The sequence below is a fragment of the Triticum urartu genome, chromosome 2A (genome assembly GCF_056163025.1).
Source record: "Triticum urartu cultivar PI428250 chromosome 2A, HENAU_Tu73, whole genome shotgun sequence".
In the NCBI taxonomy this organism is placed as follows: domain Eukaryota; kingdom Viridiplantae; phylum Streptophyta; class Magnoliopsida; order Poales; family Poaceae; genus Triticum; species Triticum urartu.
This window is the reverse complement of record NC_141874.1, coordinates 596,226,158-596,247,129: the sequence shown is the minus strand read 5'-3', so window position 1 is coordinate 596,247,129 and position 20,972 is coordinate 596,226,158. Positions and strand designations below refer to the sequence as shown.

Below are 20,972 nucleotides of genomic sequence, written 5' to 3'. Positions count from 1 at the left end.
ACTAGGGGGCCGGCCCCCCTTTCCTCCTTTCCTCCCTCTCCTTCCTCCCCCTCTCCTCCTTTCTTTCCCCCTCCTAGTAGGAGTAGGAAAGGGGAGTCCTACTCCTACTAGGAGGACTCCTCCTCCTGGCGCGCCCTGCAAGGGGCGGCCGGCCTCCCCCCTTGCTCCTTTATATACGGGGGCAGGGGGCACCCTACAACACACAAGTTGATTGTTCCAAGCTGTGTGCAGTGCCCCCCTCCACCATAATCCACCTCGATCATATCATAGCGGTGCTTAGGCGAAGCCCTGCACGGTAGCAACATCATCACCGTCATCACACCGTCGTGCTGACGGAACTCTCCTGTGAAACTCTGCTGGATCGGAGTTTGTGGGACGTCATCGAGCTGAACATGTGCTGAACTCGGAGGTGCCGTGCGTTCGGTACTTGGATCGGTCGGATCGTGAAGACGTTCGACTACATCAACCGTGTTCTCATAACGCTTCCGCTTACGGTCTACGAGGGTACGTAGACGATACTCTCTCCTCTCGTTGTTGTGCATCACCATGATCTTACGTGTGCGTAGGATTTTTTTTGAAATTACTACGTTCCCCAACAAAAAGGGGCGCCTCCCCTATTGGGCCTTGGTGGCCCAATTCTCCCTCCACCTCTTGGCCTTTTAATCCCCGTTGATATAAACGACCTAGGGGCCCTAGACCGACTTCTGGTAAGATGAGGCACCCATTGGTTGTAACATCATCAATCACGCCGTTCCCGTCGTCGGCGCGGTGTTCGTCTGCTTCGTCGCCTCCATCTACCCGTCACAACTACACCAACTACTCCTAGCACATACCGACCCACGCGGGCTCTCCCCTCGTTGTCGGCTTCTCGAGCTTCATCGTGAGGCGACATCAATGGCGAGCCATGTGCGGGTGCGACACCAAGGTGGTCGAGGCATTCCCCACCATGATGTACATGGAGGCCAAGGCATTGCGCATCGGAAAGAAGGCGGCACCCGCACTTCAGTGCTGACGTGGCAGCCATTAATTTGGTTAGAGTCAACAATCCCGGCCCTTGGTGCCATGTCATCAAATCCACTCCTAAAACGCCCAAGGTTTAAAACGACTGGGATCAGCGAGGTAAGGGTGCCGATTTCAGCAATTTGAACTTGAGGGTTTATTTCCGTGGAGCTCTAAAATCTCAGGGTTTAAAATAGACTCCACTCTCCACATAATGACGACCCCATCGATCTAGTTCGTGCTGATTCGGCCCAAACGTCACAGTTTGACCCAAGAAACATGTGTGTCCAATTAAGACATGGGACCTCCTATTTCGTGCGTAGGGTGACGCCTGACGGCCAAACGCACCCCCTCCCACGTGCGTGCCTTTGGGCCCCCATGTGCGAGGGTGGCGCCCCTGTTTTTTTCCTTTCTATCCTTTCCTTTTTGTTTTTTTGCTTCATTAAAAAATGTCAGGGATTTCGAACAAATATCAAATTTCAAAAAATATTCTCAAATTCATAAATTTTCCATGAGTTCAAAAAATCTTCTTGAATTTAAAAATTATTGAATTAAACAAAAATCAAGAATTCAAAAATGATTCACGAATTTTACAAAAAAATAATGAGTTCAAAAAATGTTCATGAATTTTTTACGAATTACAGAAAATATTCAAGAATTTGAAATAGTTTGCAATTTCAAAAAATGTTCATGAGTTTGAATTTTTTATTGAATTAAAAAATGTTCATATATTTGGAAAAGATTCCTAAATTTGGAAATTGTTCTTGTTTTTAAAAAAAATATGTATTTGAAACTTGTTCATGATTTACAAAAAATCATGAATTTTAAAGTGCTCACGATTTTAGAAAACTTGTTCATGATTTTTTTAAAATAATCGGCGGATTTGAGGAAAGAAAAAAGCAAAATATAAAACGAAACAGAAGAACCAGAAAAGAAAAATAAAAACAACAGAAAGAAAACGGACAGAAAAACGCAGAAACCGACTAACAACAGGCCGTCACATTACCGCCCGCACAAACGTCAAGGCTGTTGCCTTACTAAGCAGGCCCAGCTTTCTCAAAAAAAGAAAAAAAAACTAACTAAGGCCCAGCAGAGGCGCCGTTTGAGAAGAAAGTGGAAGTGCAGGATGTATCATCATCTCCTGCAAGGCTGCCGACTCCAGAGCTCACACAGTGCTGGACGCGCCGCGACGAGTCGGAGGGAAAAGATCAAGATGGAGGCGGCCGCCTCGAATCCGTCGAGCAAGAGGTTCGATCGCTCCGCCTCCCTCCCCTTTCCCGTACGCCGCTCGCAGCAAATTTACTTACTGGGATTTCTGTCGCGCCGCTGCTATGTGCGTGATTTAGGATCGCCCTGGTCACCGGGGGGAACAAAGGGGTCGGGCTGGAGACGTGCAGGCAGCTCGCGTCCAAGGGGCTCGAGGTCGTGCTGACGGCGAGGAACGCGGCGAGGGGGCTGGAGGCGGTGGAAGACGTCAGGCGCTCCGGTGCTGACGCTGTTTTCCATCAGTTGGATGTCACCGACCCTAACAGCGTCGCCCGGCTGGCAGATTTCGTCAGGGATCAGTTCGGGAAGCTCGATATCCTGGTATGTGTTATTGTGTGTCTCTGCTTTGCGCTTTCAAGATTAAGACCTCGCGGATTTGGGGTCGGGCAAGGGGGTATTCATACTGACTGTTCCACTGAGAGCTCGTCAGATAGAAGTATGCATTTTATTCAGACTCTTTAAGTGTTAGTTGAACTTAGCAAAATTACATTGAAGAAATTGTTACTCAGCACATTGTTGCATTGAATAATTACAGAATGAATTTAAGAGTTCCGTTTAGAAGTATAGGTGCCGTAGATTTCTTTCTTTTACCTGGCTTGTACTAGTTAAAGCTGAAATGATGTTCTTACAGATCTGTAAGCTTGACTTGGCTGTTCAGATTATCGACTTCTTATTGGCGATTATTCAGAAGTGGTTTGTCTCGATTTTTTTTAATTCGTCACCATGATTATGTGATTTTTTTATGTGTAGATAAACAATGCAGGCATTTCAGGCGTTGATCGAGATCCAGTTCTGGTTGCGGAAGTTAAAGAACAGGTGAATGCAGCAAAAATTTGTGATGTACTGCGTATCGATTTGCAGTTTGTCAGCAGTTAATATATACATCTATTTCAGAATCAGGTTGAGTCAACAAAATAATACTCCCTCCGTTCCCAAATAGATGACTCAACTTTGTACTATTGTTAATACAAAGTTGAGTCATCTATTTTGGAACGGAGGGAGTAGTTGTTTCTGTAGTTGTTGGTTGCTATTAGAACGTTTTTAACACTACACTAGTGTCAAAAACGTTCTTATATTATGGGACGGAGGGAGTATCTATCAACGCAGACATAAACGTCATCATTTCTTGTAATAACTACTGGAGTGTACTCTACTTTGAGAAAACACATCACACCTGATGCTGTGATACATGATGTAAATAGAAATTTGGATTGTAGAAACCATTCATCAACCACAACATCGACATAAATATCATTCTATTGTAACTACTGAGCATAGTTTAGTTTGAGAAAACACATCATGCTGATGTTGCAATACAAGATGACAATCGAAGTTTACATTGTAGAAAAGCATCCAATAAAGTTGACAATCCTAAAATTGTACATTAGTGACAGCGTGTTTATTTAGTGAATTTTGTGTTAAATATTAGCATCCCCCCCCCCCCCCCCCCCCTAAAAAAGATCTCATTTCAATGACGTACATATTACATATAGAAGCTATGGATATATTATTTTTTATGATGTGCAAACAGAATTCCTCAGGAACTAATACTCAATTCTTTCCATTTATTAATTTAATTTCTAGAACACTTCTATTCCAAGATTATATTTGTACCGAACAGAGTAGATTTTAAGTTGGTCAGAAAAATAACTTCTACTCCCTCCAATCCAAATTAATTGACACAACTTTAGTATAACTTTGTACGAAAGTTGTACTAAAGCTGCATTTGGATCGGAGGGAGTAGTTTAATTGGTGATTCACTTCATATACATTTAATTGGATTTTTTTACCAAGCAAATCAATCTTAGATGGGCATGCCTTACCAGACTCACTTGGCTCCTAAACACCTGCATTTTAACAAGACGTTGTATAACAATTAACCTGTCTATGCATGGATAGGTTGAAAGCATGGATGTAGATCAGAGAGTTCAATGGATGAAAGAAAATTCCAAGGAGACATATGAGGAAGCAAAAGAATGCATGAGAACAAACTACTATGGGGCAAAGCTTGTCACAGAGGCACTACTTCCTCTTCTTCAGTTGTCCTCCTCTGGGAGAATTGTCAATGTCTCATCAGGTTTTTCACTGCTAAGAGTAAGTATTGTTAACCATGTTGCAGGTCGTACAAGACAAATTACCAGTTTCACAAATTAGATTTAAACATTATCTGTGCCACAATATATATTTCCGCCATAACTTTCTCAATCACTTTGTTTTGTTTCGAGTTTTCGAAAAGTATCTATGCAGCCTTGCATTGTGTCTTCCAAGATATTATTATTTCCTGAGCAGAGAAATTCCTTATCCCTTATTGCAGTGTTTTTTTTTTCTGTCAGAAAGCATATGTTAAGAAACTAGTTCCTTTAAGTTAACAATAACTATTGTTTCCTGAGCAGAACTTCAACAGTGAAGAACTGAAGAATGAGTTTAACGACGTCGACAACCTTACTGAAAAGAGACTAGAGGAGCTGTTGGATTCGTTCCTAGAAGATTTCAAGGCCAATTTGATAGAGGCACATGGGTGGCCGACCGGTGGCTCGTCAGCGTACAAAGTCGCCAAAGCTGCCCTCAATGCTTACACAAGGATTCTCGCCAAGAAGTACCCTAGGATGCGCATCAACTGTTTGACGCCTGGTTATGTCAAGAGCGACATGTCGATGCACATGGGAGTTTTGACGCCTGAGGAGGGCGCTAGCAACCCGGTGAAGGTCGCTCTCTTGCCCGACGATGGCCCGACGGGTGCTTATTTTGATACGGATGGCGTGGCCTCGTTTGTGTGACTGTCGTACGTGTAATGGTTTCGTCCGGTTTTACTTTCAGAATATGAGACACCTGTAACTGTAGTTGTCAATAAACATTGTGCAGTTTAACCTGTGCTGTGCGCTCAAATGGACATGCGTGTGTGTATGATCCGTATTGGTCGATGAGGTCTATCGATCATGTGGGTATGTGTAGGGTCAAACAACGGGACAACACACACACACGATGACGTATGAGTGTTGCTGGCAGGCAATAGGATGACGTATGGGTGTTGCTGGCTGATGGACATGCTTGGTTTGTTAACAAAATTAGCCAACCATCGTTTTGACGTGTGAATGTTTCGAACTTGCCAAATGTTGATCCTTTTGTGAGGTTGCTAAATCATGCTCGATGTTGTGCCGGACAAAGACGACGAGCACCACAACGGCGACCGAGGACCGGAGCCGTTATAAGTATCTCTCCTAACTCCCGTAACCGTCTCAGATAACTTAGGATTTTCGGTCTCAGATTGTGAGGAGCGGCTCATCGACCTCTGCCAACTGCCATCGCACTTGCTGTTGGAGCTCGTGGATTCGTGGTGCGCCCTCATGGAAGGGGCCATCCTCCCCAACCTGCCAAACACGAGGTTAGCTGCTCTTGTCGTCGCCATGTAGCCTTGCAACTTGCAGAAATCTCATCGATTGCGGTTGCTAGGGTCGCCGTCGTTACCGGAGGGAATAAGGGGATCGGCTTCGAGGTGTGCCGGCAGCTTGCCAGCGGAGGAATCTCCGTCGTCCTGACGGCCCGGGATGAGATGAGGGGCGGGGAGGCCGTCGAGAGGCTCAATGCGCTGGGGCTCTCTCATGTCGTCTTCCATCAGCTGGAGATCACGGACGCTTCGAGCGCCGCTGCGCTGGCTGGTTTTCTCAAGACCCGCTTTGGCAAACTAGACATTCTGGCAAGTTTTTTTCCTTTCATTTTAGTATACTAGAACAACGCCGGTGCGTTGCAACGGAATATAAATATTGTAGTACGTTCGATTCTGTAAAAAAATGTTTATCAAATTCTACTCGTGAATTATCTTATATTTTGGTTAAAAGTTTGATAAGTAAATTAAAGTAAAATTGATTATAAATAAATTAAGGTAATTGATTATCATATATACTCCTACATAAAAGGTTGGATGAGGAGTTATCAAAACAAAGATGAAATGAGAACCTTACGTTCTTTTTGCGTAGTAGAGACTACAGCTGCTAGTTGCATCCAAGGTTTGAATCATCGGTGATGGATGGATGTAGTCGGATGATTTGCAGGTGAATAATGCCGCGGTTGGTGGGGTTGAGTACGGCCAGGAGTTCGATACCAACGAGGAAAAGGTGAGATCACGTTGTTGTTTTTTCTGGTTGGGTTTTTGTAATTTACTCCTGGAGGAACCCAGCCAAGAACCGATGATAGGCGTCAAGCACAGCGACCAATTTTACCTGATAGGTTCATTCGGTAAAATCGGCGCGACTTTTTTCTGAAATTGTTCGGTTCAGACACACCAGCTTGAACAAGTTTATTTGCCGATGCATGATACAACAGTTCAGTGGCCTGGATTTCCACGAGAGAGTTGAGTGGATGTTGAAGAATGCTCGGGAGCCCATCGACAGCGCGAAGAACAGCGTGAAGACGAACTACTACGGCACGAAGCATGTAATCGAAGCCCTGCTGCCTCTGCTTCAAGCTTCCTCCGAGGGAAGAATCGTGAACGTCTCCTCCAATTATGGACTCCTAAGAGTAAGTAAACTCTTAATTTTTTTCACTGATCATTGTTAACCCAGTATCAGTACCACATGTACCGTAAGGGATTCCGTGGCATTATTTGCAGCATATCGGCAGCGAGGAGGTGAGGCAGGAGCTCAACGATGTCGATAACCTGACAGAGGGGAGGCTGGACGATCTCCTGGAGAAGTTCATCAAGGACTTCAAGGCCGGCGAGTTGGAGATGCACGGGTGGTCTACGAAGTTCTCGGCGTACAAGGTGGCCAAGGCCGCCATGAACGCCTACTCGAGGATCCTGGCGAGGAGGCACCCTGAGCTGCGCGTCAACTGCGCGCACCCAGGCTTCGTCAAGACCGACATGAGCATGGGGTCCGGGGTCCTGACGCCGGAGGAGGGCGCACGCAACTTGGTGAAGGTGGCGCTGCTGCCTGACGGCGGGCCGACTGGCGCGTATTTCGCCATGGGCGAGGAGGCGCCGTTCGTGTGAGATACCGGCGGCACGTGCGTGCGTGCCGTACACTTACTGATGCGTTACGTGCTAGTTTGAGATTGCGAATAATTAAGACGTGTCATCTATCTTTTTTCGACAAAGTGTGAGTTTTATTGACTCAATATTGTTGACGAATGATTGTGTTTGTTCCATATATACACCAATAATTCGTGCCGTAGTTGTCCTGCTTGGTTCCAAGTTTGTACTTTGTAATTAGGGTTCTCGCCGTGGATGAAACTACCCCTCTACATGTTATATATGACAACCAATGAGGTGAATACAATTATCTTGCACCATACATTTCTTCCTCGTGGTATCAGTTTAAACCTTACCTACGATCCCTACCCTAGCCACCGCGCCGCTGCCGCGCCGCCGCTACACCTCGCGAGCTTCCCCGCCCGCTGACCGCAACTGCTAGCCGCGCCTACCCCGCTGCCCGCGCCAGCTCCACTCGCTCAGATGCCTCGTTGTTCGTCTACACCTAGGGTACTGCTACGGCCTATCTACTTCTTTATGTCGACAACATTGTCCTGACGACATGCACCATCAACCTCCTTCGATGGCTCACCAAGCGCCTTCGTGCCGAGTTCGCCATCAAGGACTCGTGGCCTCTCAACTACTTCCTCGGCATCGAGGTGATACGGCGTGCGGACGGCTTCTTCCTTCATCAACGAAAGTATGCTCACGAGCTACTTGACCGCGTCGGCATGCTTAATTGCAAGCCCGCGGCTACGCCTGTTGATACGAAGGCTAAGCTCTCCGCTACTGATGGTGCTCCCGCACCGCATGCCTCATTCTACCGGTCCATTGTCGGTGCCTTGTAGTAACTGATGCTCACTCGGTCCGAGTTGCAGTATGCTGTCTAGCAGGTGTGTCTCCACACGCATGCTCCCCGAGATGCTCATTGAGTCATTGGTCCCTGGTGAAGCGGATTCTCCGGTACATCCGTGGTCACATGGATCTCGGCATCACCTTGCGCATCTCCCTTCACCGACATCGTCTCTTATTCGGATGTTGACTAAGCTGGTTGTCCGGACACTCATTGCTCTACCTTAGGGTACTGTGTGTTCTTTGTGGGAACACATTATTTCAAAAAATTTCCTACGATCACGTAAGATCTATCTAGGAGATGCATAGCAATGAGAGGGGAAGAGTATGTCTACGTACCCTCGTAGACCGAAAGCGGAAACGTTATGAAACACGGTTGATGTAGTCGAACGTCTTCGCGATCTAACCGATCAAGTACCGAACGCACGGCACCTCCGTGATCTGCACACATTCAGCTCGGTGACGTCCCTTGTACTCTTGATCCAGCTAAGGCCGAGGGAGAGTTTTGTCAGCACGACGGCGTGATGACGGTGATGATGAAGTTACCGACGCAGGGCTTCGCCTAAGCACTAAAACGATATGACCGAGGTGGAATTCTGTGGAAGGGGGCACCGCACACGGCTAAACAATCAACTTATGTGTTCTAGGGTGCCCCCTGCCCAAGGAGCAAGGGGGAGTCCGGCCGGCCCTCATAGGCACACCAAGGGGGAGGAATCCTCCTCCTAGTAGGAGTAGGACTCCCCCTTTCCTAGTCCTACTAGGAGAAGAAGGAAGGAGGGGGAAGAGAAGGAAGGAGGGGGCGCCGCCCCTCCTCCTAGTCCAATTTGGACTAGGACCATGGGGGGCAGCCCTTGGCAGCCCCCCTCTCTCTCCCCTAGGCCCAATAAGGCCCATTACATCTCCGGTGGTTCCGATAACCCTTCCGGCACTCCGATATATATCCGGTGACCCCCGGAACTCATCCGGTGTTTGAATATAGTCATCCAATATATCAATCTTTATGTCTCGACCATTTCGAGACTCCTCGTCATGTTCGTGATCACATCCGGGACTCCGAACAACCTTCGGTACATCAAAACACATAAACTCATAATACCGATCATCATCGAACGTTAAGCATGCGGACCCTACGGGTTCGAGAACTATGCAGACATGACCAAGACTCACTTCCGGTCAATAACCAATAGCGGAACCTGGATGCTCATATTGGTTCCGACATATTCTATGAAGATCTTTATCGGTCAAACCGCATAAAAACATACGTTGTTCCCTTTGTCATCGGTATGTTACTTGCCCGAGATTCGATCGTCGGTATTTCAATACCTAGTTCAATCTCGTTACTGGCAAGTCTCTTTACTCGTTCCGTAATGCATCATCCCGCAACTAACTCATTAGTCACATTGCTTGCAAGGCTTATAGTGATGTGCATTACCGAGAGGGCCCAGAGATATCTCTCCGACAATCGGAGTGACTAATCCTAATCTCAATCTATGTCAACTCAACAAACACCATCGGAGACACCTGTAGAGCATCTTTATAGTCACCCAGTTACGTTATGACGTTTGATAGCACACTAAGTGTTCTTCGGTATTCGGGAGTTGCATAATCTCATAGTCATAGGAACATGTATAAGTTATGGAGAAAGCAATATCAATAAACTAAACGATCATAGTGCTAAGCTAACGGCTGGGTCAAGTCAATCACATCATTCTCTAATGATGTGATCCCGTTCATCAAATGACAACTCATGTCTATGGTTAGGAAACTTAACCATCTTTGATTAACGAGCTAGTCAAGTAGAGGCATACTAATGACTGTTTGTCTATGTATTCACACATGTATTAAGTTTCCGGTTAATACAATTCTAGCATGATAATAAACATTTATCATGATATAAGGAAATACATAATAACTTTATTATTGCCTCTAGGGCATATTTCCTTTAGTCTCCCACTTGCACTAGAGTCAATAATCTAGTTCACATCGTCATGGGATTTAACACCAATAGTTCACATCTTTATGTGATTAGTTCACATCTCCATGTGACTATACCCAAGGGTTTACTAGAATCAATAATTGTGACGCCCCCGATTCAATCGTACACTAATCATACACGCAAACGTGTACGATCAAGATCAGGGACTCACGGGAAGATATCACAACACAACTCTACAAATAAAATAAGTCATACAAGCATCATATTACGAGCCACGGGCCTCGAAGGCTCGAATACAAGAGCTCGATCATAGACGAGTCAGCGGAAGCAACAATATCTGAGTACAGACATAAGTTAAACAAGTTTGCCTTAAGAAGGCTAGCACAAACTAGGATACAGATCGAGAGAGGCGCAGGCCTCCTGCCTGGGATCCTCCTAACTACTCCTGGTCGTCGTCAGCGGGCATCACATAGTAGAAGGCACCTTCGGTGTAGTAGGAGTCATCGTCGACGGTGGCGTCTGGCTCCTGGACTCCAGCATCTGGTTGCGACAACCAGAAAGAAGGGAAAGGGGGAAAAGGGGGAGAAAGCAACCGTGAGTACTCATCCAAAGTACTCGCAAGCAAGGAGCTATACTACATATGTATGCATTGGTATCAAAAGGAATAAGGGTATCATATGTGGACTGAACTGCAGAAAGCCGGAATAAGGGGGGGATAGCTAGTCCTTTCGAAGACTACGCTCTGGCAGCCTCCGTCTTGCAGCATGTAGGAGAGAGTAGACTAAAGTCCTCCAAGCAGCATCGTATAGCATAATCCTAACCGATGATCCTCCCCTCGTCGCCCTATGAGAGAGCGATCACCGGTTGTATCTGGCACTTGGAAGGATGTGTTTTATAAAGTATCCGGTTCTAGTTGTCATAAGGTCAAGGTACAACTCCAAGTCGTCCTATTACCGAAGATCACGGCTATTCGAATAGATTAACTTCCCTGTAGGGGTGCACCACATTCCCCAACACGCTCGATCCCATTTGGCCGGACACACTTTCCTGGGTCATGCCCGGCCTCGGAAGATCAACACGTCGCAGCCCCACCTAGGCACAACAGAGAGGTCAGCACGCCGGTCTAAACCTATGCGCACTGGGGTCTGGGCCCATCGCCCTTAGCACACCTGCACGTTGCGTACGCGGCCGAAAGCAGACCTAGCCTAGTGGCGTTCCAGTCCAATCCGGCGCGCGCCACTCATTCGCTGACGTCACAAAGGCTTCGGCTGATACCACGACGCCGGGATACCCATAACTACTCCCGCGTAGATGGTTAGTGCGTATAGACCAAATGGCCAGACTCAGATCAAATACCCAGATCTCGTTAAGTGTGTTAAGTATCCGCGAACGCCGATCAGGGCCAGGCCCACCTCTCTCCTAGGTGGTCGGAACCTGCCCTGTCGCTCCGCCTCAAAGATCCACTCACGGGTGCTCCTACGAGCCGACCCGTCTTTAATCACCACATGTATCATGTATAAAGTATATAGTATATACCCGTGATCAACTCCCGAGTGATCACGGCCCGATAGTATAGCATGGCAGACGGACAAGGATGTAGGGCCACTGATGATGAACTAGCATCCTATACTAAGCATTAGGATTGCAGGTAAAGGTAACAACAGTAGTAGCAAGGACAGGCTATGCATCAGTATAGGATTAACGGGAAGCAGTAACATGCTACACTACTCTAATGCAAGCAGTATAGAGAAGAGTAGGCGATATCTGGTGATCAAAGGGGGGGCTTGCCTGGTTGCTCTGGCAAGAGAGAGGGGTCGTCAACACCGTAGTCGTACTGGGTAGCAGCGGCGTCGGTCTCGGTGTCTATCGAGAGAAGAGGGGGGAGAAACAATAAATATATAAGCAAGCATATGCATAGTGGTGCATGACATGACAAGTAACGACGTTAGAGGTGCCCTAACGCGGTAGTAGGTGATACCGGTGAAGGGGGATAACATCCGGGAAAGTATCCCCGGTGTTTCGTGTTTTCGGGCAGAGGAGCCGGAGGGGGAAAGTTGCGAGTTTGACATGTTAGGGGTGCGTGGCGGACGAATGGGCTGCGTATCCGGGTTCGTCTCGTCGTTCTGAGCAACTTTCATGTTGAAAATATTTTAATCCGAGTTACGGATTAAAAGATATGATTTTCTAAAGATTTTATTAATTTCTGGAATTTAATCAATTGATTAATTAATTCGAAAATAAATTAATGGCATCAGCATGATGTCATGCTGACGTCAGCAGTCAACAGAGTTGACTGGGTCAAACTGACACGTGGGTCCAGTGGGACCCACCTGTCATACACTGTTTAGGTTAATTAGGTCTTAGTTAAACTAATTACTATTTAATTAAACTAACTAGTTAATTAGATTAATTAAACATGATTAATTAACTTAACTAATTCACTTATTGATTAATTAATTAATGTAATTATTATTTATTTATTTTTAATTCTTCTTCTTTTTTTAATAAAGTTCTGGGGCGTGGGCCCCTGTGTCATTGGGCCAAAGGGGCCGCAGCAGTTCGGGCTAACGGGTGCTGGGGTGGAGATGGGCGCAATGGGTGTCCAGCACCCGTTCGTTCGAGCGCACGCCAGTGCGGGTGGACCCGGCAGGGGGGGCCGGTGCAGGGGGAGGCCGGTGGCCACGGCGCCGGCCAGGCGGCCGAGGCGGCGAGGAAGTAGCACAGGCGAGGCCACGGTGACCTGGGGAGGTAGCGGCACGGCGGGTGCGGTGGGTAGAGGAGGCTGCAGCAGCCGTGGAGCAGGGGCACGGGGCGTGGGATGGTCGAGGGAGCGGGGCGAGGAGGCCGTGAGCAGCGACAAGTGGCGCAGGCGGAGGAGGGAGTAGTGGCAGGGCGAGGTCGGCGACCTAGCGCTGCCGGCGGGGTCGAGCGATGCGGGCGACAGTGGTGTGCGCGGGCGAGCGGCGCTGCCTGCACGTGGCGCGGGTCGTCGGCGACAGAAGCGGGATAGGGGAAGGCGGGGGCCGGCGGCCTCACCAGCGTTTGCAGGGGCACATGGGCGGCGAGGCTCGGGGTAGTGGCTCGTGGGGGAGGACGGGGAAGACGTGCGGTGTGGAGGAGATCCGGCGAGGGAGCGCTCCGGCGAGGCGGCTCCGGCGAGGTCCAGGCGGCAGCGTCGATGTCTAGGGAGGATGGGCGACGCGATCGGTGCAACGAGCGGGTCGATCCCTCGAGGGAGAGGCGCGGAAGGTTCGGCGTTGGCAGCGGGCACCGGGACGCCGGCGAGGTGCGGAGGGGGGGCGGCATCGGCGTCGGCGGGGTGGGGGGCACGGTCGCCCCGATCCAGACGGGGGGGGGGGGAGGGGAGCGAGGGGAGTGGGGAGGTTTCGTGGGGGAGAGAGTGGGGGGGGGGATCATGGCTCGATCCAGATCCAGCGGGGGGGGGGGGGGGGCGAGTGGGGGGGAGTGGGTAGCGGTTTAGGGTTTCGGGGGATAGGGCCATATAGGCCAGGGAGGTGCGGGGTGGGCCAGCCTTGTTGGGCCTGAGACCAGCTGGGCCGAGGCCCACGGGAGAGGGGGGGTTTATTTGTTTTGTCTGTTTTCCTTTTATTTATTTTCTTTTCTGTTTTCTTTTAATTCCAATTTATTTTAACTCTATTAAGATAAATAATTAGTGCCTAAATTAGTGTTGTAAATTAAGCCTCTGCCATAAAAGCTTGACTTCCAAATAAATTAGTTTAGGATTTAAAAAAATACAAAAGTCATTTATTTAGTTGTTTTAGCCACTGGATTAATTACTTTTGAGCATTTAAACATGTTTTAAAGGTTTGGTTTCTCCACCAATATTTATTATGAATTACTTGCTACATTTAGAACATTTTAGTTTTGACTTTTGAAAACTCTTCTAGTTTGACTTCATTTCAAATTTGAATTTGAACGAGTTTTGAATCATCGCGAGATTATCAACAGTAATCGTGGTGACGTGGCAGCATTAGCGGGGGATCACTGTATCCTAATTAGCCGGGCGTCACAATAATCTACTTCACATCGCTATGTGATTAACACCCAAAGAGTGATCATGTTTTGCTTGTGAGAGAAGTTTAGTCTACCGGTCTGCAACATTCAGATCCGTATGTATTTTGCAAATTTCTATGTCTACAATACTCTGCACGGGGCTACTCTAGCTAATTGCTCCCACTTTCAATATGTATTTAGATGGATACTTAGAGTCATCTAGATTGGTGCCAAAAGCTTGCATCAACGTAACTCCTTACGACGAACTCTTTTATCACCTCCATAACCGAGAAATACTTCCTTAGTCCTCTAAGGATAATTTTGACTACTGTCCAGTGATCTACTCCTAGATCACTATTGTACTCCCTTGCCAAAACCATGCTAAGGTATACAATAGGTCTGGTACACAGCATAGCATACTTTATAGAACCTATGACTGAGGCATAGGGAATGACTTTTTCATTCTCTTTCTATTTTCTGCCATGGTCGGGTTTTGAGCCTTTACTCAACTTCACACCTTGCAACACAATCAAGAACTCCTTCTTTGACTGTTCCATTTTGAACTACTTCAAAAACTTGTCAAGGTATGTACTCATTGAAAAATTTATCAAGCGTCTTGATCTATCTCTATAGATCTTGATGCCCTATATGTAAGCAGCTTTACCGAGGTCTTTCATTGAAAAATTCTTATTCAAGTATCCTTTTATGCTATCCAGAAATTCAGTATCATTTCCGATCTACAATATGTTATCCACATATAATATCAGAAATGCTATAGAGCTCCCACTCACTTTCTTATAAATACAGGCTTCTCCAAAAGTCTGTATAAAACTATATGCTTTGATCAACTCATCAAAGCGCATATTCCAACTCCGAGATGCTTGCACCAGTCCATAGATGGATCGCTGGAGCTTGCACACTTTGTTAGCATCTTTAGGATTGACAAAACCTTCTGGTTGCATCATATACAACTCCTTTTTTAATAAATCCATTAAGGAATGCAGTTTTGATATCCATTTGCCAGATTTCATAAAATGCAGCAATTGCTAACATGATTCGGACAGACTTTTAAGCATCGATACGAGTGAAAAAAAATCTCATCGTAGTAAACACCTTGAACTTGTCGAAAACCTTTTGCGACAATTCGAGCTTTGTAGATAGTAACACTACTATCAGCGTTTGTCTTCCTCTTGAAGATCCATTTATTCTCAATGGCTTGCCGATCATTGGGCAAGTCAACCAAAGTCCACACTTTGTTCTCATACATGGATTCCATCTCATATTTCATGGCCTCAAGCCATTTTGCGGAATCTGGGCTCATCATCGCTTCCTCATAGTTCGTAGGTTCATCATGGTCTAGTAACATGACTTCCAGAAAGGATTACCGTACCACTCTAGTGCGGACCATACTCTGATTGACCTACGACGTTTGGTAGTAACTTGATCTGAAGTTTCATGATCATCATCATTAGCTTCCTCACTAATTGGCGTAGGAATCACTAGAACTGATTTCTTATGATGAACTACTTTCCAATTCGGGATAAGGTACAATTACCTCATCAAGTTCTACATTCCTCCCACTCACTTGTTTCGAGCGAAACTTCTTCTCTAGAAAGGATCCATTCTTAGCAACGAATATCTTGCCTTCGGATCTGTGATAGAAGGTGCACCCAATAGTTTCCTTTGGGTATCCTATGAAGACGCATTTATCTGATTTTGGTTCGAGCTTATCAGCTTGAAACTTTTTCACATAAGCATCATAGCCCCAAACTTTAAGAAACAACAACTTAGGTTTCTTGCTAAACCACAGTTCACATGGTGTCATCTTAACGGATTTTTAGACGGTGCCCTATTTAACGTGAATGCAACTGTCTCTAATGCATAACCCCAAAACGATAGTGGTAAATCGGTAATAAACATCATAGATCACACCATATCTAGTAAAGTACGATTATGACGTTTGGACACACCATTACGCTGTGGTGTTCCAGGTGGCGTGAGTTGCGAAACTATTCGACATTGTTTCAATTGAAGGCCAAACTCGTAATTCAAATATTTCGTCTCTGCAATCAGATCGTAGAAACTTCTTTTTCTTGTTATGATGATTCTCCACTTCACTCCGAAATTCTTTGAACTTTTCAAACATTTCAGACTTGTGTTTCATTAAGTAGATATACTCATATCTTCTCAAATCATCCGTGAAGGGCAGAAAATAATGATACTCGCCGCGAGCCTCAACACTCATCGGACCGCATACATCGGTATGTATTATTTCCAATAAGTCAGTTGCTCGCTCCATTGTTCCGGAGAACGGATTTTTAGTCATCTTGCCCATGAGGCATGGTTCGCAAGCATCAAGTGATTCATAATCAAGTGATTCCAAAAGCCCATCAGCATGGAGCTTCTTCATGCGCTTTACACCAATATGACCTAAACGGTAGTGCCACAAAAGTTGCACTATCATTATTAACTTTGCATCTTTTGACTTCAATATTATGAATATGTGTATCACTATGATCGAGATTTAATAAACCATTCACCTTCACTACTAGGGAAAACCTTATACACAGAAATTTAGCAGTAGTGTGTGGCAAAAACGGGCGCTAGTGCTATGTAGCAGTAGCGCGCGTGCGAAAACCGCGCTACAGATACAATAGTAGCAGTAGCGCGTGCACGTGAAAAAGCGCTACGACTAATATTCCCATTGCCAAAATGATAGGCTACGCATAGCAGTAGCGGTCTTGAGAGAAGCGTGCTACCGCTAGGACATAAGTAGCAGCGCGTTTCGCGCGGAGAGCGCTACTGCTAATGGAAATAAAATGAAATGAAAAAAAAATGGAAAAGTAAATGAAAAAGAAAGAAATAGAAAAAAGAGAAAGGAAAAAATAAAATGTAGAGCAAAATAAATGAAAAAGCGAAAAAGAAGCAAGGCATAGCAGTAGCGTTTGTTCGTAAGAGGCGCTATAGCTAACGTAGCTGCAGCGCGTTTCCTAGACCCCCGCTGTAGAAACAGAAAAGGAAATAAGAAATATGAAGGGAATTACATAGCTATAGCAGTAGCGCATTTTGTGAAAATCGCTATAGCTAACTTAGCTATAGCGTGTTTCGCGAAAAGCGCTACCGCTAAGTTTGACTTAACCACAAAACCGTTTCGCCCCGGCCACCACTTCTCCCCCAAATCCCTCGACCCACCCCGCCGCCGTCTGCCCGATTCGCCGTCGCCCCACTTCGCCGCCGTCTCCTGCCGACGTCGACGCCCCTGGAGCCACCAGAGCCGTGCGTTGTCGACGCCACCGGAGCCGCGCGGCCACATCAACGCCACCGGAGCCGCAGTCGACGCCACCGGATCCTCCCTCGCCACAATTGCCTCCCTCGCTGTCGGTGTCAAAACCGGCGGATCTTGGGTAGGGGGTCCCGAACTGTGCGTCTAGGATCGATGGTAACAGGAGGCAGGGGACACGATGTTTTACCCAGGTTCGGGCCCTCTTGATGGAGGTAAAACCCTACGTCCTGCTTGATTAATATTGATGATATGGGTAGTACAAGAGTAGATCTACCACGAGATCAGAGAGGCAAAACCCTAGAAGCTAGCCTATGGTATGATTGTTGTTGTATATGATCTATCGACTAGCCTGGCCTCGGTTTATATAATGCACCAGAGGCCTAGGATAACAAGAGTACTAGCCGAATACACCGGTGGGGAGGAGTCCTTGTCTTGATCGCCAAGTCTTGTGGAATCTTCCTTGTATGCGGCAGCTGTCCGAACTGGCCCATGAGTATATGGCCATGGGGGTCCTCGACCCAATCTAACAAATCAGGAGATGACGTGGTGAGTACCCCCTAGTCCAGGACACCGTCAATAGCCCCTTGAACCGGTCTTCAAGTTAGGGACTGAAAGTGCAACTATCCCTAGGTGGTTTTGGTAATTCATAACAACATATAGCTCATTGAGCTAATGCTATTCCAAGATGACTATTTTAGGAAAGCTCAATGATTGGCATGGCATGGATGTGAAAGTGGAACCCTCAAAATGCTAAGGACAAAGGATTGGCTCAAGCTCAAAAGCTCAAGACTCTTCATTTTATATTTTAGTGATCCAAGATCACATTGAGTCTTTAGGAAAAGCCAATACTATCAAGGAGGGATGAGGTGTTGCTTAATGAGCCTCTTGCTTCATGTGCTTAGTGATATGCTCCAAAACCCTCAACTACTTTCCCATATCCACATATGACCTAAACCCTAAGCCAAACTCGGTCCTACCGATTCTTTCTATCCGGCGCCACCGAGTTTCACTTGTCATAAGCCACTGCCAAACCCTAGCAATTCGGTTCTACCGATAGGGATCTCGGTCTCACCGAGATGGGATTGCAAACTCTCTGTTTCCCTTTCGTAACTTTTCGGTCTCACCGAAAGAGCGAATCGGTCCCACCGAGATTGCAGTGTAAACTCTTTGTTTCCTTTTTGTAACTTTTCGGTCTCACCGAAAGAGCAAATCGGTCCCACCGAGTTTACCTGGCCAACTCTCTGGTTAGCTTATTACCAAACTCGGTCTCACCGAGTTTGTGTAATCGGTCTCACCGAGATTACGTTATGCCCAAACCCTAACCATATCGGTCCTACCGAGTTGCATGTCAGTCCCACCGAAAATCTCTAACGGTCACTAGGTTTACCTTTTCGGTCCGACCGAGTTTGTTGATTCGGTCCCACCGAGATTGGAAAACTGTGTGTAACGGTTGGATTTTTGTGGAGGCTATATATACCCCTCCACCTCCTCTTCATTCGTGGAGAGAGCCATCAGAACACATACACAATTCCAACTCATATGTTCTGAGAGAGAACCACCTACTCATGTGTTGAGACCAATATATTCCATTCCTACCATATGAATCTTGATCTCTAGCCTTCCCCAAGTTGCTTTCCACTCAAATCTTCTTTCCACAAAATCCAAATCCTATGAGAGAGAGTTGGGTGTTGGGGAGACTATCATTTGAAGCACAAGAGCAAGGAGTTCATTACCTACACACCATTTGTTACTTCTTGGAGAGTGGTGTCTCCTAGATTGGCTAGGTGTCACTTGGGAGCCTCCGACAAGATTGTGGAGTTGAACCAAGGAGTTTGTAAGGGCAAGGAGATCGCCTACTTCGTGAAGATCTACCGCTAGTGAGGCAAGTCCTTCGTGGGCGATGGCCATGGTGGGATAGACAAGGTTGCTTCTTCATGGACCCTTCGTGGGTGGTTGCTTCTTCGTGGACCCTTTGTGGGTGGAGCCCTCCGTGGACTCCCGCAACCATTACCCTTCGTGGGTGGAGCCCTCCGTGGACTCGCGCAACCGTTACCCTTCGTGGGTTGAAGTCTCCATCAACGTGGATGTAGGATAGCACCACCTATCCAAACCACGGGAAAAACATCCGTGTCTCCAATTGCGTTTGAATTCTCCAAACCCTTCCCTTTACATTCTTGCAAGTTGTATGCTTTACTTTCCACTGCCAATATACTCTTTGCATGCTTGCTTGAATTGTGTGATGATTGCTTGACTTGTCCTACAATAGCTAAAATCTGCCAAGAACTAAAATTGGGAAAAGGTTAAGTTTTCATTTGGTCAAGTAGTCTAATCACCCCCCTCTAGACATACTTTCGATCCTACAAGTGGTATCAGAGCTTTGGTCTCCATTTGCTTTGATCTCCATAGCTTTTGGTGGTCATAGCCTTGGTTTCACAACCTAGGAGAGTATGGCGTCTAGCGAGGGAAATTATCACCGTAGAGGTCCTTACTTTGATGGTACTAATTTTGCTAGTTGGAAGCATAAAATGAAAATGCATATTCTTGGACATAACCCCGCCGTTTGGGCTATTGTGTGTGTTGGTTTGCAAGGTGACTTCTTTGATGGGAAAGAACCAAACCGTGAAGCTACCGCGGATGAGTTGAAGATGTTGCAATACAATGCTCAAGCTTGTGATATTCTCTTCAACGGATTGTGCCCCGAAGAATTCAACAAAATCAGCCGTCTTGAGAATGCAAAGGAAATTTGGGACACTTTGATTGATATGCACGAAGGTACCGACTCCGTCAAGGAATCCAAGTTGGATGTGCTTCAAAGTCAACTTGACAAGTTCAAAATGAAGGATGGTGAAGGTGTCGCTGAAATGTACTCTAGGCTTGCTCTCATCACAAATGAGATTGCCGGCTTAGGAAGTGAAGAGATGACCGATAGATTCATCATCAAGAAGATTCTAAGAGCCTTGGATGGAAAATATGATACCGTGTGCACATTGATCCAAATGATGCCCAATTACAAAGATCTCAAGCCAACGGAGGTGATTGGAAGAATTGTTGCTCATGAGATGTCACTTAAGGATAAAGAGGAACTTCACAACAAATCAAGTGGTGCCTACAAAGCCTCATGTGAAGCGCCTGTTGGAAATATGCCCTAGAGGAAATAATAAATTGATTATTATTATATTTCCTTGTTCATGATAATCGTTTATTATCCATGCTAGAATTGTATTGATAGGAAACTCAGATACATGTGTGGATACATAGACAACACCATGTCCCTAGTAAGCCTCTAGTTGACTGGCTCGTTGATCAATAGATGGTTACGGTTTCCTGACCATGGACATTGGATGTCGTTGATAACGGGATCACATCATTAGGAGAATGATGTGATGGACAAGACCCAATCCTAAGCATAGCACAAGATCGTGTAGTTCGTATGCTAAAGCTTTTCTAATGTCAAGTATCTTTTCCTTAGACCATGAGATCGTGCAACTCCCGGATACCGTAGGAGTGCTTTGGGTGTGCCAAACGTCACAACGTAACTGGGTGGCTATAAAGGTGCACTACGGGTATCTCCGAAAGTGTCTGTTGGGTTGGCACGAATCGAGACTGGGATTTGTCACTCCGTGTGACGGAGAGGTATCTCTGGGCCCACTCGGTAG

At 46.4% G+C, this 20,972-nt stretch overlaps 2 protein-coding genes across 2 annotated transcripts; both read left to right on the top strand.

Moving 5' to 3' along the window:
* The first annotated feature begins 2,101 nt into the window (after nucleotides 1-2,101).
* On the top strand, nucleotides 2,102-5,134 carry LOC125539041 (short-chain dehydrogenase/reductase 1). Its single transcript, XM_048702402.1, has 5 exons — nucleotides 2,102-2,247; nucleotides 2,346-2,586; nucleotides 3,016-3,081; nucleotides 4,165-4,359; nucleotides 4,659-5,134. The coding sequence occupies exons 1-5, from the start codon at nucleotides 2,126-2,128 to the stop codon at nucleotides 5,040-5,042; spliced, it is 1,008 nt and encodes a 335-aa protein (XP_048558359.1). The 5' UTR covers nucleotides 2,102-2,125; the 3' UTR covers nucleotides 5,043-5,134.
* A 147-nt stretch (nucleotides 5,135-5,281) lies between these two features.
* Nucleotides 5,282-7,551, top strand: LOC125539042 (short-chain dehydrogenase/reductase 1). The gene is made up of 5 exons (XM_048702403.2): nucleotides 5,282-5,647; nucleotides 5,716-5,959; nucleotides 6,315-6,377; nucleotides 6,586-6,780; nucleotides 6,872-7,551. The coding sequence occupies exons 1-5, from the start codon at nucleotides 5,610-5,612 to the stop codon at nucleotides 7,250-7,252; spliced, it is 921 nt and encodes a 306-aa protein (XP_048558360.1). The 5' UTR covers nucleotides 5,282-5,609; the 3' UTR covers nucleotides 7,253-7,551.
* Nucleotides 7,552-20,972: the final 13,421 nt, after the last annotated feature.

What these genes read in the sequence shown, in the direction of transcription:
- LOC125539041 (XM_048702402.1), top strand. Translation starts at nt 2,126, where the DNA reads ATGTATCATCATCTCCTGCAAGGCTGCCGACTCCAGAGCTCACACAGT. An exon ending in TCGAATCCGTCGAGCAAGAG is followed by an intron (nt 2,248 to 2,345) that starts GTTCGATCGCTC and finishes TGCGTGATTTAG; the next exon opens with GATCGCCCTGGTCACCGGGG. An exon ending in TTGCGGAAGTTAAAGAACAG is followed by an intron (nt 3,082 to 4,164) that starts GTGAATGCAGCA and finishes ATGCATGGATAG; the next exon opens with GTTGAAAGCATGGATGTAGA.
- LOC125539042 (XM_048702403.2), top strand. Translation starts at nt 5,610, where the DNA reads ATGGAAGGGGCCATCCTCCCCAACCTGCCAAACACGAG. An exon ending in TCGATACCAACGAGGAAAAG is followed by an intron (nt 6,378 to 6,585) that starts GTGAGATCACGT and finishes ATGATACAACAG; the next exon opens with TTCAGTGGCCTGGATTTCCA. An exon ending in CCAATTATGGACTCCTAAGA is followed by an intron (nt 6,781 to 6,871) that starts GTAAGTAAACTC and finishes CATTATTTGCAG; the next exon opens with CATATCGGCAGCGAGGAGGT.